Source organism: Setaria viridis, chromosome 5, assembly GCF_005286985.2.
Source record: "Setaria viridis chromosome 5, Setaria_viridis_v4.0, whole genome shotgun sequence".
NCBI lineage: Eukaryota > Viridiplantae > Streptophyta > Magnoliopsida > Poales > Poaceae > Setaria > Setaria viridis.
This window is the reverse complement of record NC_048267.2, coordinates 12372158-12388901: the sequence shown is the minus strand read 5'-3', so window position 1 is coordinate 12388901 and position 16744 is coordinate 12372158. Positions and strand designations below refer to the sequence as shown.

The following is a 16744-nucleotide window of genomic DNA, read 5'->3' as shown; positions in this document are numbered from 1 at the left end:
CGGCCTTGTCTCCTACCCGCGCCCCACGCCGGCGTCCTCCTTGCCCACCTCGACGGCGTCACGCTCCCCCACTCGGCGGCCTCGTCCCCCACCCGCGCCCCACGCCGGAGTCCTCCTCCCCACCTCGACGGCGTCGCGCTCTTCCACCCCGGCGCCCTCGTCCCCCGCCCCGGCGGCGCCCCTCCCCCCACTTCGACATCCTTAACCCACCGGGAGCGCCCAACACCCTCGGATCCAGTGGCCCTCTCCCCGACCCCGGTGAGATCCGAGCAAGCCCCTGACCCTCCCCTACCCTGGCCAGCGGTAGCCTCCTCAGATCCGACGGCATCTCCTCTACTTCGGCCGACAACGGGCAGGCTGGTTGTCGTGGATCTGAGTGTTGCAATAGTTATTTTTAGATGTTGCAACGGTGGCTTTTAATGTTTCATCTGTTTTGCAACAATCTGACTTACCAGCAATCGGGTGCTGCGACAACTTGTTCATGATGTTGCATATAGTTGTTTTCTTTGTTTCGGTCTCTTCTTCTTTACGTTGTTGCAATGCTGCAAGAGATGCTTTTTTTATTGCAATGTGTCTGTTTTGAATGTTGCACGAAGCGGTTTGTGATGTTTCATGCACGTAAAGGTGTTGCAATTTATTGTTGTTGCAAGTGTTGAGTTTTGATGTTTCGATAGTTATTTTTTAATATTGCGACGGAGCGGCCGATAAAAAAATCGGACCTCCGGCACTAGCACTTTCCAAATTACTATAGCAACTTTGACCACTCGTACACATGGTCAGAATAGTTACCGCACATTGTCAGTGACAACTACTAAACGGAAACGAAGGTCACAGCACTATATAATTTTGTTTGGGCTTAAAGAAAGCTCGTAGTATCATCTGCCTTTACATGATCGACGTTGTACACATCTTTTGTTCCGGTAATGAAATAGAAAGTTGTCGCGAATGAGATCCTGAGATACCTGCCTGAATTTGCAACATTTCACTTATGGGATGAGATTCCTCCATTTCCCAACAGGGACGGACGGCGCTCCAGCTCCCCTATCCTCTGCATCCTATACTGAAACATTTCTTCCCCTCTACGGCTGGGCTCTACCCAATTGCGTGCTAGCAGCCGGCATCCTGGTCACGGATTGGACGGCAAGCCCGATCCGGTCGACACATCGACGCCGACGCCAGGGCAAGGGCAGGCCCCTGTTCCGGTCAATGCGGGATGTGACACCATCTGTCCTGCATCTGCGTCTCCACGGCAATCATGGCCCACCACATGATCCCACCATCCCTGTTCCGCTGATAATGGCGTCCAGCTGACCAGTGACCAGCTTGCTTGCGAGTTGCGAGAGAGAGAGAGATGAACGAACCCTTACTTATGTTCTGTTCCCGATCATTTCCTATTTGGAGAAAGAATACCACCAGCGGCAGGAGGAATAAGGGCCGGGCAATCATTCGAGCGCACGGAAAACCGCAACGCAGGCGGCGCCACGGCACGGCAGCAGGAATAAATCGGGAGGAGAACGTGGTTGTTTATGTGACGCGAAATTTGTCCCCAGGTCGGCAAATATTTTTAGTTAGCCGGAAAACTTGGTTGGAATGGGGAAGCAGTTGCTCCAGTCAGAATTGCCCTTTGTTGGTAGTCAGCCATTGGAATCTTGATAATGGCCTCTAAAATTCCTTTTCTTTTCCGAAGCAAAAGCCTAAAATACTAATATCTTGATACTGCTAATGGCACGGCAAGAGAACAATTGGGGCTAGTCAATGCAGGGCACCCAAAATTCTACGTCTAGTCCTGTCTTCTCTCCTCCTCTATACTGGACTTCTGATGCCGGCAGCAGCTCGGCCGGCGCGGAGCTACAGGGGGGGTGGATGGCAATGGGCCAATGGCTGAATGGCGTGGCATTATAGGTCTATGGCAGGATGAGTCAAGGTCGGCAAGCGAGGAGGCTGCTCCCAGTCAGGCGTCGCTGTGAGCATTCACATCACCGAGTAGCCTTTGCTTGCATCTCGCGACTTGCAAGTACTCCCCTCCCAGTCACACTGTCACAGCAGCGGTTTCAGTTTCAGGCCTGTTTGGAACCGAGGAAAAACGCAGGAATTTTGGAGGTTTTCGTTCTAGAGAAAAGGAAAGCTACGAACGCGTTTGGAATGGAGGAAACGTGCCTTCAGCAGAGAACCAGCAGCAGTGTGGCACAAGGTAAAAGAATACGGCCGCTACGCGCGTCGCTCTGCACGGCACTGTACCGGACGCAGAGCAGAGGGAGACCATGCCCAACTGCCCTGCCCATGCATGTTTGAACGCGGTTGCAGCGCACTCAAGCCTACTCGGCGCCCGGTCATGGCGGTAGCCCGTAGCTGCGGCGAGCTGCCACTGGCACTGCGGCTACGACCGTACGACGGAGGAGGGATTGGACTGGAGGGTGACCGACGTGAGGACGCGAGATGAGTGACCATGACCGGTGTGCATCGCCGGAGGAGCAGGAAAGATGCGGCTCGATCGGCTCCGGGTCTTCCGAAAGGTCCAAGTTTTCGGCACGAGGCCGGCGCTTTTCATCGAAAGGTGCAACGACCTAGTAGCTCGTTTTAGCCACATGGAGGCTGGAGCTCTGGTGTAAACTTATAGCTGCAGGGCTCTAGGTTGGAATGGAGACGAGAAAATCCGATGAACATGTGACGCGAGTGCTACTACCTGCATTATGGATTACAGGGTCGCTTACTCGCCTGTGAGGAAGAGAGATTACTGGCCGGTAGCTGAAAGCCTGGAGCCTGAAACCTTGCAGTTGCAGATCTTTCTAGGCTCCAACAACCAAGTAGTACCTCGCAGCGTCCCGACGAGGAACAAATGGCAATTAACTAGGCCAGCAAAGATCGCTCGAAAGAAAAACCAGCTTTGACCGCATAATTGGGGGTAGGATTTGACTGCCAGCAGGGACGGGCAGTAGCGTCCAACCCCAACCCCGATCTCCAACCCCAGACCAGGCGCCCAGGCTCTCCCATCACCACCAGCTTTGACCACACACAACACAATCCAGATCGATCAAGTACAGTGGCAGGCAGTAACCGGGGAGAGACGCAACGCTACAACGAGCTCGCGATCGCCATGTGCGTGTGTGATCAGTGATCTGGAGAGCTCTGGACCAGTTCCCTTCGCTCGCTCTAGGCTCGTAACCAAACCGCACCACCGCCCTGTGATCTTAGCTGGACGCTGGTCCATCCCATTGCCGCCGCGTAGAAAACTACCCCTCCTCGGCTCGAGCTCGTGGTCCTCTTCCTCGCTTCATCCATCCAGGGCGTTGGATCGGGCCGGGTCAAGGCGTGCGTTGTCCTCCATGCGATGCGCTGCGCCACACCGCACCAACTGCAGCAGCATCGGTCACAGGAGGAGGAAGGGTAGCAGGGGGAGTAACGGTCGGTGGCGCTACAGCGAGGACGCATGTGACGTGAGAGGCGTCTCCGAGGCCCAATTATTAGGCGCGCTAATAATAATCGGATCGGGCCCCCGCCCCGGCTAAACAATGTCCCGGTGGGGCCGCGCTGCCTGCCGGGGGGCACGGCACCATCATGGTCGCCGGAGGCCCAGGGGCAGTCTCGGCACTCCCTCCCTCCCCCTCGGGCTTTCGTTCACTTTGACCGCCACCGTGTCACGCCTCGCGCGCTGTCAGGTTGGGTAGCTGCGGTTTCTCGCTTTCCCCCTCGGATCGCTGCCGGACGCCTGGGTCAGGTCAGGGTGGTGGTTGCTCCGCCGGTTCCTGGTCCGGGCTCGGCTCGTTCAACGGAAGAGGCGTTTGGTGTTTGCTTGTGGTGGAAGTGGTGGCAGTGATGGTGCCGGCCGTACGCTACGAGAGCAGGTGGCGTGTGAGGTTCCCGGGTGACACACTGGCGCAAGCTTTTGGAACGAACGAGACTGCCGTTTACCTTTCATGCATATATCGAGGGGCAGCCACTGTTTCGTCGTGGGATCTGTTTGTTCATTGGAAAAATCGTTCTCAAAGATTTGGCTGTGGAATTTTGGAGCGTGTTGAGATCGATTTTCTCCGTCTGCTTTTCAGTGGTGATATGTTTTCTTTCAGCGTGGTTGCTAGTAATAGGAGAATGCATACAAAGGAAAGGAAAGAAGTTTCGGGCCAACAGTAATTTTGGTCGCCATCGCAAAGAAGTTTCGGGCGAAACAGTAATTTTTATCACTGAGCAACACTCCTTAGCCAGGGTCTCACTTACTGTAAAAGATATTATGTAGGAGGAGGGAGAACTAAAAGCCAGCTAAAATAAGGTCATGTTTTTTTAGCAGCCAATAAATAGCAATGAGAAGTAACCAGCCAGCCAGGCACCACATCCTCATTGCTGACAGCAAAAAATAGAGGAATACGTACTGTAAAAGGGAGGGGAGAATTTAAAGGTAGCCAAAATTTGTTCACGCTCCTATAGTAGTCGGTAAATAGGAATGATTATTAGCCGGTCTTCCCACCCTCATTTTTGGCACACAAGCAATGCTCTCCTTAGCTAGAGTCTTATTTACTGTAAAAATACTATATAAAGTGAGAAAAATTTAAAAGCCACCCAAAACATTGTCATATTTTATAGCAGGAAGTAAATAGTAATGAGCAGTAACCAGTCTTCCCAATTTTATTTGACAGCAAAAAAGAAGAAGAAGAATATTTACTGTCAAAAGGGAGGAGAGAATTTAAAGGCAGCTAATTTTAGCAGGAAGCAAATAGCAATGATCAGTTGCCGCTCTTCCCAGTTCCCACCCTCATTTTTCGGCAGACAAACAATGCACTTGGCTAGGTCCTAATTTACTGTAAAATATCTGTGGAAAAAGAGAGAGAATCTAAGATCCAGCCAAAATCTGCTGATGCTGCTAGGGTACTCAGTAATTGCAATTGATTACTGCCACTACCCCCAACCCGCATTTTAGGCAAGCAAGCAATGCACTCCTATTCCATGGTCTCAAAATTTAGCAGGAGAAACTGTAAAAAAACAAAAGAGAGAAAAAAAATAGCTGCAGAAACGGCTCACTAACTGCCTGCTAAAAATACTGCCCACTCCCAACTACTAAAACGAGTCAGCACGCTTATCGCTAAGCAGCAGGCAAGCGGCTGTCCCGAGCTGTCCAAAGCAAAGCAAAGCAAAGGCAAGCGGCGGCAGTCCTCGCAGCCCGACCGGTCAAAAGCACTGCTGGTTGCTGCTCCACACCACCCTCCCCTCCCATTCCCCAACCCCCAACCCAAGCGAACTACCCCGCAGCCGCAGCCGCAGCCGCAGCCGCAAGCAAGCTGCAGTTCTGCCCCCCATAGGCCTCGGACGCGGCGTGTGAGCGCGTCGACCTCGCCTCCCACTCCCCGGACCCATGGAGGCGCCGCCGGGGCCGGAGCCCATGGCGCTGGACGCGCCCCCTGCCGCTGGTGACGCCACGGCGGCCGCGGCGGCGGTTGCCCCCGCCGGCGACGAGAAGGTGAGCGGGTGGCCCAGATCTGGGGCTGGGGTCGGATCTGCGATGGGGGTCGCGTCAGGGTGCTGCTCGATCTGCTGGCTTTGTGGGCGGTTTGGCTAATGGTGCTTGCTCTTTTTTTTTTTGGCTTTCGTGATGCAGAAGAAGGAAGGCGAAGGGGGGGACAAGATGCCGGGCCACATCATCTCCACCACCATCGGGGGGAAGAACGGCGAACCGAAGAGGGTGAGCTGCGATTCTCTGTCTTGTCTCTCTGTCTGTCCGTTGCGCGGATGTGTGGATGAATGTTGCTGCTGCTAGTGCGCGGAGGGGTGGTTTCGTTGCTTGTTTGGTACCCGCATCGCGGTCGGAATCCGTCGTGGTCTCTTGGTTTGCGCTGGGTTTCTTGTTATGTTTAGCTGCTAGTACTGCCTTTTCTCTGCCGAAATTTGGTACACTAGTGCTGGTTCGTTGAGAAATTGTACTGTTTCTGCTAATTTGGAGGCTCTGAGCTGTGCAGATATTTCTGTCTTTCCTTGATTAGTCTACGATTTAGTGTTTGCGGCTGAATTATGTGGCAGATTGCTTTGTTTCGTGCTTAGTCGCTTGATTATCGGTGGCTTATCTGCATTTCCAAAGCTTGTTCTCCTTTAGGTCTGCTAGTTTTGTGCTTAGTTTTGTTGTCTGCAGAATAGAAATGCTCTACTTTTAGCTTAGTTAGATACACACGAGAATCTGAATGCCTGCCTGCTCAGCTAACCTGATGGCTCTGTCTACTTTTGTTGGCCTCATCTTGTCCTCGGTTACTCATGTGTTGTTTCGGCCTTAACTGCAGACCATAAGTTACATGGCAGAGCGCGTCGTGGGTACAGGTTCATTTGGGATTGTCTTCCAGGTATGCTGTCTTGATATCGGGGACTTCTGTTCTTATAGGTGCTGTATGTTAGTTGATGCAATATATATTGAATTGGTTTTGACATGTAGGCTAAGTGTCTTGAGACTGGGGAGACCTTTGCCATCAAGAAGGTGTTGCAAGATAGACGTTACAAGAATCGGGAGCTGCAACTGATGCGCGCCATGGAACACCCCAATGTCGTCTGTCTGAAGCACTGCTTCTTCTCGACGACGCCCAGGGATGAGCTATTTCTGAACCTCGTCATGGAATATGTTCCGGAGACGCTGTATCGTGTCCTGAAGCACTACAGCAATGCGAACCAGAGAATGCCTCTTATCTACGTCAAGCTCTACATGTATCAGGTTGGTGAACCACCATGCTTAAACTTGTTCAGCTGCTTTTATGTGATTTCCCGCTTTGCTAAGGAGTTTTCTCTTATTATGTTTACAGCTTTTTAGAGGGCTAGCCTATATTCATACCGTGCCAGGAGTCTGCCACAGGGACGTAAAGCCACAAAATGTGCTGGTATGTGTTACTTGAACAAGATTATGTTCTTTCTGAGATTTGGTAATTGGTTATGAATTGGTCTCTTCTTGCTTGCCTATCCAGGTTGACCCTCTCACTCACCAAGTCAAACTGTGTGACTTTGGAAGCGCTAAAGTCCTGGTATGTTAATTTCCTCCCTTGAGTACCTGTAGTTGGACCCAGTACTTGTATGCATTGTTGAAATATGCTTATGTCAGGCAACGCTTACTATTGGGCAGCAGTTTATGTGAAAATGCACATTTATCTTCAATGTGTTGCTTTTACCTTTTATGGTCGCTCTGTGATAGCAGTAGTAGTTAGTATCAAATCGCATGTTGAGGGTGGCTTGAATATTGAAAGTATACACATGGATACATTTCCTAGTTAACTATTGTTATTACGCAGACTCCATTTTCATTAATGACCTAATGTATAAATGCTGCTGCCTTTCAAGCTTACTGAATTGGTTTGATCATGTACTGTTACCTGCTATGAGGTTTTTAGTTATCACAATTGCCGGTGGTAGTCCATAATCATGTTAGTTCTCTTACATATTTCTGTAAAAAAGTCTATATCTTGAACTTGTCTGATTGATTCCTAAATATGGACTTTAACTGTGGACTCTCTTGGCACGTCTGTTATTTTCACATACTATAATTTGGACTCGCCAATTAACTAGTTCCTCTTGTTCCTTTGTCAGATTCCTGGTGAACCAAATATATCTTACATATGCTCTCGTTATTATCGTGCTCCTGAGCTCATATTTGGAGCAACTGAGTATTCAACTTCGATAGACATATGGTCAGCTGGGTGTGTTCTCGCGGAGTTACTTCTTGGTCAGGTTGGTTGCCTTCATCTGATGATTAATCTCTATGTTTATGTACTTCGACTAAGAAAAAATATCTACGATGTGATTCTGACCGATTCGTGTTGTGGTTTTAACAGCCACTGTTTCCAGGAGAGAGTGCGGTTGACCAACTAGTGGAGATAATCAAGGTATTTCATAATGCTCCACCGGACACATTCTTTTATTTTGTTATGTGTTTCTTATGCCCATGTGAATTTTTTGTAGGTTCTTGGTACTCCAACCCGTGAGGAAATAAGATGTATGAACCCCAACTATACTGAGTTCAGGTTTCCTCAGATAAAGGCTCATCCTTGGCACAAGGTATTCATATGTTCAATCTATTGTACATCATGTCATTTTACATATAGTGTATTGTAATTGCAGTCCAGAGTTCCACATTTCTTTGAAGGGCACTTAAATTGGTTCTATATCATATCTGCACTTTGAATTCAAACTGCACCAGTGTGTCAGTGACTAATTAATTTTCTTACTTCCATTTTTATCCTCCAGATTTTCCACAAGAGAATGCCTCCGGAAGCTATAGACCTTGCTTCTCGTCTCCTCCAGTACTCACCAAGTCTTCGCTGCTCCGCTGTGAGTATTTTTTTTACTTCGTTTATTTATTGTTATTTTTGAAGCTGTTGGTTTGAGGGTAATAGAAAATTAGAATGAGGCATGTGGCTAAGGTTGTTGGTTGCTTATGGTCTATTTTACATGGTTGTGCTTATTGGAAAGGTTGAATTGTTGTTAATTATTGATAGTCTTGTAGAGCATGACCCATTAAAAGAGGTTAAATCCATGTGGAAGTATGTCCTCTTAAACCATAGCTTCTGGTCCTGGATAGATATGATAATTATGACACCTGGTGGTCCAGGATGCTAGAACCAAGAGTTGATGAGTGTTAGCTGATGAAGAGTGGGTGCAACTTTATGGTCACATGTGCTTGTTAAGTGTACTAGTTAGTGCCCCACCTAAAAAAGGCAGCACTAGCGCTTATGCTGTAGCTGGAACACAACATCATCTTTAGATTTGCATTCTGTTGATTATAAATGTACTTATGCACTTCATGGATTCTATGCAGCTTGATGCATGTGCGCACCCCTTCTTTGATGAGCTACGGGCACCGAATGCACGCCTGCCAAATGGCCGTCCATTCCCTCCACTCTTCAACTTCAAGCATGAAGTAAGTATACGAAACATGTTGTACGGTCCTGTTAAGGCCCCAACGAATGCACCTTAGCTCTTGCTGTACTGTTGTGCTCATCGGTTCCCCGTTTCCGCTATGCAGCTAGCAAACGCCTCTCCAGAACTCGTCAATAGGCTCATACCAGAGCATATCAGACGGCAACATGGCGTCAACTTTGGGCATGCTGGAAGCTAGGAGGGCAGGCGCTGCGATGTTCAACTTTTTGGTCTTGGTTCCCCATGTGCTGGGCTGATGCAAGCGCAGGCGACATTGCACCATCTGGAGAGATCGACCCAGCAGTGCCTGATGAGAGAAGTAAAACTATGTAAATTATCTGACCGTGAAGACTAACGCCAGTGTTAAAGGCAGTAACTGGCGCATGTTGGTCCAGTGGTTAAGGTAAGAATGTAGGTGGTGGTGACTGGTTAATGCCTAGGGCTGTTTTTGGTTATTATGTTCGTCAGTACTTCTCAGCAGAGTAGCTGCTCCTGTTTTGTTCATCCGCCATGATGTAAATGATCATCGCCCCAATTGCCATGACTGTTCTCTCGTTAATGCTTAGGCTCCTGATCGTTTTCTAGTTCAGATGCGTGTGTGATGCAGCTCTTGAGGCCGGAAAGTGGGAACGACTCCTACTGAAATGGAATTGCTTCTGGTGAATCTTCTTTGAATTTTTGCGTTCCAAACATCCAAATACAAATGCATCTGTCGATCGTTCTATTGGCGAGAACTCTAAGTAGTCTGATGAGTGGCTTCGCAGATGCTCATTTTGATCCATTGCAAGGATACAAATGCAGTGGAATTGGAATGGCATTCCACTAATTATTCCCCCAAATCATAGTTTGTTTTTGATTTTACATGGAGTCATCGATCGAAATTGGAAAGCAAACAAACACCTGCAGCTTACAGACGCGCCCGCTCCGGCGCCGCGCCGCCGTAATCCTTCACCGTGCTCCACAGCGCCGGCCAGGTGGCCTTCCGCATCTCGGCCACGGCCTCCCCGTCCCAGCCCCTCGCCGCAAGGTCCTCAGCCACGGCGACGGCCGCGGCAACTACGTCCTCCACGCCGCCGTCCACGGCCGCGTCAACGATGCCGCGCCGCGAAGCCTCCGCAGCCGTCATCTTCTCCCCCTTCATGACCAGATCCCTCCTGGCGGCAGCGTCGGGGACCTTCTGCCGGATCAGCTCGCCGACGAAGTCCGCGATCTTGATCCCCGCGTCGACCTCGCTCATGTAGAGGAACCCGCGGGACGCCCGCATGACAACGGCGTCGTGCGCCAGCGCGAGCGCGCAGCCGGAGCCCGCGGCGTGGCCCGTGACGGCGGCGACGGTGGGCATGGGGAGCGCGAGGACGTCGGCGACGAGGGCGCGGAACGCCGCGCGCATGGCGGAGAGGCGGTCGGCCGGGGCCGGCCCGGCGCGCGCCCAGGCCAGGTCGTAGCCGTTGCAGAAGAACTTGCCCTCGGCGGCCAGGACGAGCGCGCCGGCGCCGCCGCCCGGGGAGGCGCGGACGGCGGCGACTGCGGAGCGGATGGCGGAGAAGAGGGCCGGGCCCAGGCGGTGCTCCCCCGCTCCGGTGAGGGTGATGACGTGCACCCGGCCGCGCCTCTCCACGGCGCACAGGTTTCCGGTGGCCATGCCTTGTCTTATTTTTTTTTCGTGAGAGTAACGTGAAACCAAACTGCATAAGAGAGACTGACCAGCTGATCCGTTGAGCTACCACATTACAGCTTCTAATGACATGCGTCGGATTGAGCTAGGGTGCTCAGTGATAGATTTGTAGGTGGGGGAGTAAGACTAAGAACTTGAATTGTAACACACAGACATAATGTTTAGACAGGTTCGGGTCTTTGGAAAGTAATACCCTACGTCCTGAGTTCTGTTGGATTGTATTGATGTTAATCCTAGTTGGTTATTACAAGGAAATCAATTTGAGTCGGTTTACCACAAACATCTCAACATCTCAAGATAGATATCTAGGCAGATTCTGTTCGCCCGACCTCCAAACTTATACTCATGTATCTTTATGCCTTGACCTGCACGACATGGTCGGACGGGCTCAACTATCAGACCGGCTAGTATCCTGATCGGTAGGGATCTATAGGTAGCCTTGTCTTTCAAAGGACAAATCTGCAGACGAAACTCTTGCCTCCAACTTTATGTGTTGGATGATCGAAGCCACCAGAGAGACAGGCTATTATCACCTTATTATATTGGAGATTTGAAGCAAAATGGACTGCAGGGCTGAGAGCAATTGCCTCCACCAGTTCTGTTTCAGTCACCCTGCTAATGCTCGTCTTGTAAGCAGCTAGGAAGATACCATTGTGGTCCTTGATCGCTAATCCGATCCCCATTTGATTTGGTTGCGCAAACAAAGCAGCATCAAAAATTATTCACCTTCACTCATCCTTCATTCTGTGGAGCCCATCGTTTGTAATGATGTAGCAGAAACCATTTCAACATATGCTTTTTTTTTTTGTCCGCGATGTAGTGACGATGCACTTGATAATCACCATTTTTCTGGCCTCCCGAATTGCCTCTTCTGTAGAGAATTTTTGCACGCAACTTGTTAAGCCACATTCTTTTTTCAGCTCCCCCCTTAAGGAAAACTGATCCTAGCATGAGTCATGGTGATTTTGATGGTTGTATCTTGTATGACATTTTTTTTGAAAGAAGACAGGAGCACTACCAATTCATTTAAGAAGGTAGAGAGTTCTTGTATGACATCATATCCAATAGAACTAACATTTTTTGCTGGTAGACAACTGGTCAAGGTGAGCGGTCACATGGAAGAATGAGTGTGACAGGATGGGAATAAAAGAATCAACAAAAGACTGAAAGACACATGCAGGGGTAGTACTATCGTTTGATATGTGTTCATTATTGATATTTCGTAATCTAATCACTGGAAAGTGCATTTGGTTCCAAACTTTTGTTCTTAGACACTACAACCATATTTTTTTAATGTTGCTCATGTTGCTTTTGGATGTTGGAATATTCTTTCGGAATTTTTTGCTGCAAAATAAAATATGTAGCAGTAATATTTCATGATTGTTTCATGTATGTACAGTTGAAGTTTTTTCAATGCCTTTGAGCCCATTGATTTGTTCGGTGTCATTCCTATTTGCTGATTCATTAAGAAATGAGATATGTTTTTCATTTATTTCATCTGATTTGTTTCTAAATTCCTAAATTTTGGATCCAGTTTGGTGCAAACTTTTTAAATGGCTCATCAAAATGATGTGCCGCATTATGATCCTTATTTCATGATGCGTAGGCCAATAATTGAGGGACGAACATGAAACTGGATGGTTTTTAGTAAAAAAAAAATACGTTTAATGTGATCACCAATCGCACCAAGTAGACGAGTCGCAACATGCATGACCTGTTGAACAGTAGGTTAGTAAGGCCAATCTCGATGGGTACATCAACAATTTTGTTGATTTAGCAAAATTATTATGAGGAGAGAGAAGAGGATGGTTTCATCCTAGAAAATCCATTGAGCTTAGCTACATACCAAGTCCTGTGAAACACAACGGAACATGCACTTAGGATGCTAGAGTTTCATCAAAAGGTATATTTGATCATATAACTATATAAGAATTAAATGTTACAGTATATTTAGGAAACAGTGTGACGAAAACCGGGAGAGATTGTTTTGTTTTATTGTAAAGCTGAGATATCATGAGTGCGTCTATGGGTAGGTTGCTAATAAAAAAGGAGGTAGACTAATTAGCTGTGGGAGGAGGTTGCTTAGGTTATGTTTAGTATTAATCCAATTTTCTTTGGTTGGTCATTACACTCTTGTTCAATATCCTTTCAATTTCATTCGCACCACTCTTTAAGATCAGGTCTACAAAATAAGACATACTCCCTCCAGACGGTAATATATGACGTTTCCGACATGAGTTTTGAACTAGAAGCAAGCTAATTGGCTGGTCTTAAGCGCCATCTATTGAGGACTGGAGCTTGTACATTGCATATATTAATTAATAATATTTTGCCAAAATTATTGGTGTATATGTATACAACCATGTTCATATACTTTGCATATGCCCTTGTATTGCACTCGGAAATGATAGCACATACATAGAAGTAGTTCTGTAATCGTCAAGAGAACAAGAAAAGTAGAATGGTTAGCAGCGGGAGCGAGAGGTCTAGCGGCCCTTCTTTTGTAAACACAACACTCCGGGCACCTATCTGCTCTTTTTTCCTTTCCCCCTTTTCCCCTCTTTTTACCCGGTTCGCCGGCTGTAACCCTCCTCTATCAATAAAATAGGCACACTCTCGTGCCCTTTTCCTTTCAAAAAAAAAGCCCTTTTCATTTCAAAAAAAAAGAAAAGTAGAATGGAGGATGGGAAAGAAATACTTCCAGGATGCAAGGAGATTGCACGAGAGCAGTGCGCACATAACAATTGTTTTTATGCTTACAAATTTACAATGGTGGGATCTCACTTAACACAAATGGTTACGAAGAGTAAACTAAAAATAATAATTAGGCCACTCGGCTCATGAATTTATCTCTGTGAAGAGGAACGAAAGGAAAAACAAAGTCCGTAGAGGTAAGAAGAAAAGGCCAAAAGGGACAAAACCCCTCCCCAAAATCAACCTATAAATTGTTTTAGAAATGAAGAGGAAGCTAAAAAAACAAAAGGCCATCCAAAGAAGCAAGATTACCATGCGTATTATCCCCCGCCACAGAGTGCTCAAGGCCACGTGGCTACTATCCCATCCAATCTTTTTCTCCCTCCTCTCCTCCATTTCCTCCCTCTCGGCCTCTCCCAACTCGTTTCTCTGACACACAGCTCGGAGCTCGCTACTGCCACGCCTGGGAAGGAGCTTGCGGCAGACTAGGCAATGGCAGCAGCCTCCGTGTGGCTGCTGCAGCTCCCTCCCCCGGCTCTCCACAACTCCCTCTCCCACCCAAGCAACCAACCTTCCTCTGCATGTCCTCCACTGCACAAGAAGCCAAGAGGAGATCTTCTCTGCTGCGCTTCATCGGGCGCCTCGTCTTCTGTGGTGGCCAAGGAGCAAGAGGAAGCAGTCGCTGCTCCTTCAGAAGAAGGATATGAGCCTGCACTCCTTAGCTACAAGGACGACCCCAACTTCAGGTATCTTCTTCAGTTCTTTCATTTCTCGAGCTCTCCAGCGTCTTCCGTTTCCTGCGCACTGCAGCATGATGCAAAGAATACAGTTATAAATCTTTTAGTTTCCATTCTAGTGTCTATCGTTTAGGACATTTGGACTCTGAATGCAGTAGCCCGAGTTCAAATCTCTGTGGAACCTATTTTTGCTCATGTCCTATTTATTTTGTTCAGTACTGTCTCTGATGTTTTCTGTCCATACTGTTTATATAGGTTGGCATCTGAAATTCATTTTAGCATTCTCTGTTTACAAAGCAGTAACAAGTTTTGTTTGATGTTTTCATGCCAATTTAAAGCTTTCTATTCCAGTTCCGAGCCAAGAAGAGAAAGATCCTCATACAACCGTACTTTGTCTCAAAAGATGCTTGATTTCGATGAGGAATCAGGGATGATCTTGTGATGTTATATGCATACACAGGGGCTGTAGGGGCTGCGGCAGGGAAGAGCTTGAGAGGGGCTGCAATGGTGAGGGGCGGATCCAAGGGGGCATAGCCGCCGTCCCGGGCTTCGGCTGGTGGCCGATCAAGGCCTACCGCCCGTGCCCCGGCTTCGTCGCGTCAGGCGGCCGCTACCGGCGCCAGGGCCAAAGCATGGATGACGTTGCATCCGGCAGGGGAAAGAAAGTCTCTCCAGCCAAGAAGAAGTAACCAACATGCTAAAATAAATGCTCAGTCCTTGATTATAATATGCTCAACAATTCATGCCTGAGTGTATACACCCTGACAGCATGACATCATGGCCTAGTTGCTTCAAGAAACATGAGCAATCAACCTCATAATATAGTCAATGATGACCAAATATTCTACGTACAAATTAATTTTCAGATTCAGATAGCAGCTGAAAATTTCAAAATATAAGGACAAATCATATTTAAGATTTGATTGTCCATCAGTTGGGCTTTTATCCTTCATAACAAAAAAAATATGATTATTGTTAGGTATCTGAGAGAGAGTGTTGTACTAAGAAGAACACAAATTGCAGAAGAGAAGGCGCTGCACCTGAGTGACCATGAAGTGTGCCCCCAAGAAGTACCACAGTAGTGTGCCCCCAAGAAGTACCACAGTATCCGAGTGGCCCACTATAAGCTCCTCAATAATATTACAAAATAAGTGGAGCAGGATCCCTCTTATCATTAATTTACCTCTCTTATCATTAATTCTTGTGACTTAAAAAGTACCCGTGCATATCAGCAGCGATGTGCTCCAATATCCTACGCATATGGTTCCCAATTGTGGATTGCCCTCCTGGTGATGCAGCAGTGGGCAGTGAAGCTTCTTGCTGAGGCTGAAGCGGCAACCCTTCTAGCAGGTGGCGGTGAGTGTTGTTGATGAAGACGACATCAGCTAGCGCTGCCTCTGGTTGAGGACTATTGGTGGGCATGAGAGCGAATCCACACTGGTGGGTGGTGACATACATCACTATGACCATACGAGATTCGTTGCACGTCATGGGGGAGCTCCTCCACCACTATGCTATGCATGTGACTCCTCCCCGCTGGGATTAGCTTCAGGTTCCAGCAAAGGGTGATGACGATGCAACGCGCCGCCACTGCGGGGAGTCCCAGCGCCACCGCCGGGAAAGCCGCCAGTCCGCCCTTGTCGGAAGCCACAGCACCCCCATCCCCCACGTGCGGTGGTGTAGCTGCGTCGGGACCATCCCTCTGGCCCAGCACCGGCCATGCCCGCGCCGGCTGCGCTGCTCCACCAGGCGCTTGACTGCTGCTCCGTCCCCACCCTCGCGCTCAGTGGCCATTACGAAAAAGTTAAGGGACTTTTTTGCAAATCATCAACAAACTACGACAGTTTAACTTATAGGACGGTGGATTGATTACAGAAAAGTTGAGGGATTTTTTTACAAAATAACCATGATGGTTAACCGTACTTAATAATATACTATATACCACTAAGTAGTAGTATTGTGTACCGTAAAAGAGCTCCGAACAAACATATCGCTAACTTAGGGAGTGGCGATAACTTTGTGCCTGCAAAACACTGATGGCTGTTTATCTGACTTGAACTTTCAACTTGCAGTGACAAATAAGAAATCCATCCCAAGGAAGTACCGCAGTGTTGACAATGGAAGTATGTGACTGAGGAGATTTGGCTATCTGCATCAACTCTGATAATGTTTCGAAATAGAACCCAAGATGCAATCTTGGAAAGTTCACCTAGGAATTTGGAAGTTCCAAGTATTCAGAAACAACAATTTTGGTCCACATTGACAAGACGCATTAGTTCGGACTGGTTGTAGAGTGTATTCTCCTGGGCTCCTGGAAATCACAGCTTCACTTGATTCCAATTGTTATAGCAAGACGGCACTGAACATCTATCTGACTGTGCCCTAATACCGTTGGAGCTGTAATATTGTCTTCAAATGGAATAGCTTCTTTACCTTGTGATTTGTGATTGTCTCAAGCATTTTTGCTGAACCGCGACAATGGATGATTGTGATCTAGAAAATTATTATAAAACCATGCTTCTTTTGGTCTATGAATATCCAGGATCCGATCAATTTCATCCATTGCAAATTTGCATTCATCGCATCTAATATAGTGTATGATATACTCTCACTATCGGCTGCCAGTGTTCACGCTAAGCAAGGAGTCTGTGTCACTGTCAGATTAGTCACCCCAACAAGATATGAAATGTACACTCCGAAGTAGGATGTCCTGTTTCAAGGCCATTGCTAGAGTTGCTCTAAGCTTGCTTACGGCAGGTCACCAGCT

General features: G+C 48.0%; 3 protein-coding genes across 5 annotated transcripts; 2 read left to right on the top strand and 1 right to left on the bottom strand.

Annotated features, from left to right (window-relative positions):
- The first annotated feature begins 5152 nt into the window (after nt 1–5152).
- LOC117857739 (shaggy-related protein kinase GSK1) lies at nt 5153–9460 on the top strand. Its single transcript, XM_034740571.2, has 12 exons — nt 5153–5446; nt 5585–5668; nt 6258–6317; nt 6407–6679; nt 6768–6842; nt 6927–6983; nt 7543–7683; nt 7788–7838; nt 7915–8010; nt 8200–8283; nt 8771–8872; nt 8978–9460. The coding sequence occupies exons 1-12, from the start codon at nt 5342–5344 to the stop codon at nt 9068–9070; spliced, it is 1221 nt and encodes a 406-aa protein (XP_034596462.1). The 5' UTR covers nt 5153–5341; the 3' UTR covers nt 9071–9460.
- Nucleotides 9461–9659: 199 nt separating this feature from the next.
- On the bottom strand, nt 9660–10761 carry LOC117857740 (enoyl-CoA delta isomerase 2, peroxisomal). Its single transcript, XM_034740573.2, has one exon. It carries the CDS (start codon nt 10511–10513, stop codon nt 9779–9781), a length of 735 nt encoding a protein of 244 aa, XP_034596464.1. The 5' UTR covers nt 10514–10761; the 3' UTR covers nt 9660–9778.
- Nucleotides 10762–13604: 2843 nt separating this feature from the next.
- Nucleotides 13605–16512, top strand: LOC117857071 (uncharacterized). 3 transcript variants are annotated; one of them, XM_034739550.2, is made up of 3 exons: nt 13605–13986; nt 14438–14662; nt 14957–15248. In XM_034739550.2, exons 1-3 carry the CDS (start codon nt 13733–13735, stop codon nt 15057–15059), a joined length of 582 nt encoding a protein of 193 aa, XP_034595441.1. In that variant the 5' UTR covers nt 13605–13732; the 3' UTR covers nt 15060–15248. The 3 variants fall into 3 exon arrangements, with proteins under 3 accessions (XP_034595441.1, XP_034595442.1, XP_034595443.1); XM_034739551.2 differs by having other exon boundaries at nt 13607–13986; nt 15001–15248; XM_034739552.2 differs by lacking the exon at nt 14957–15248 and adding an exon at nt 16050–16512 and having other exon boundaries at nt 13608–13986.
- The last annotated feature ends 232 nt before the right edge of the window (nt 16513–16744 follow it).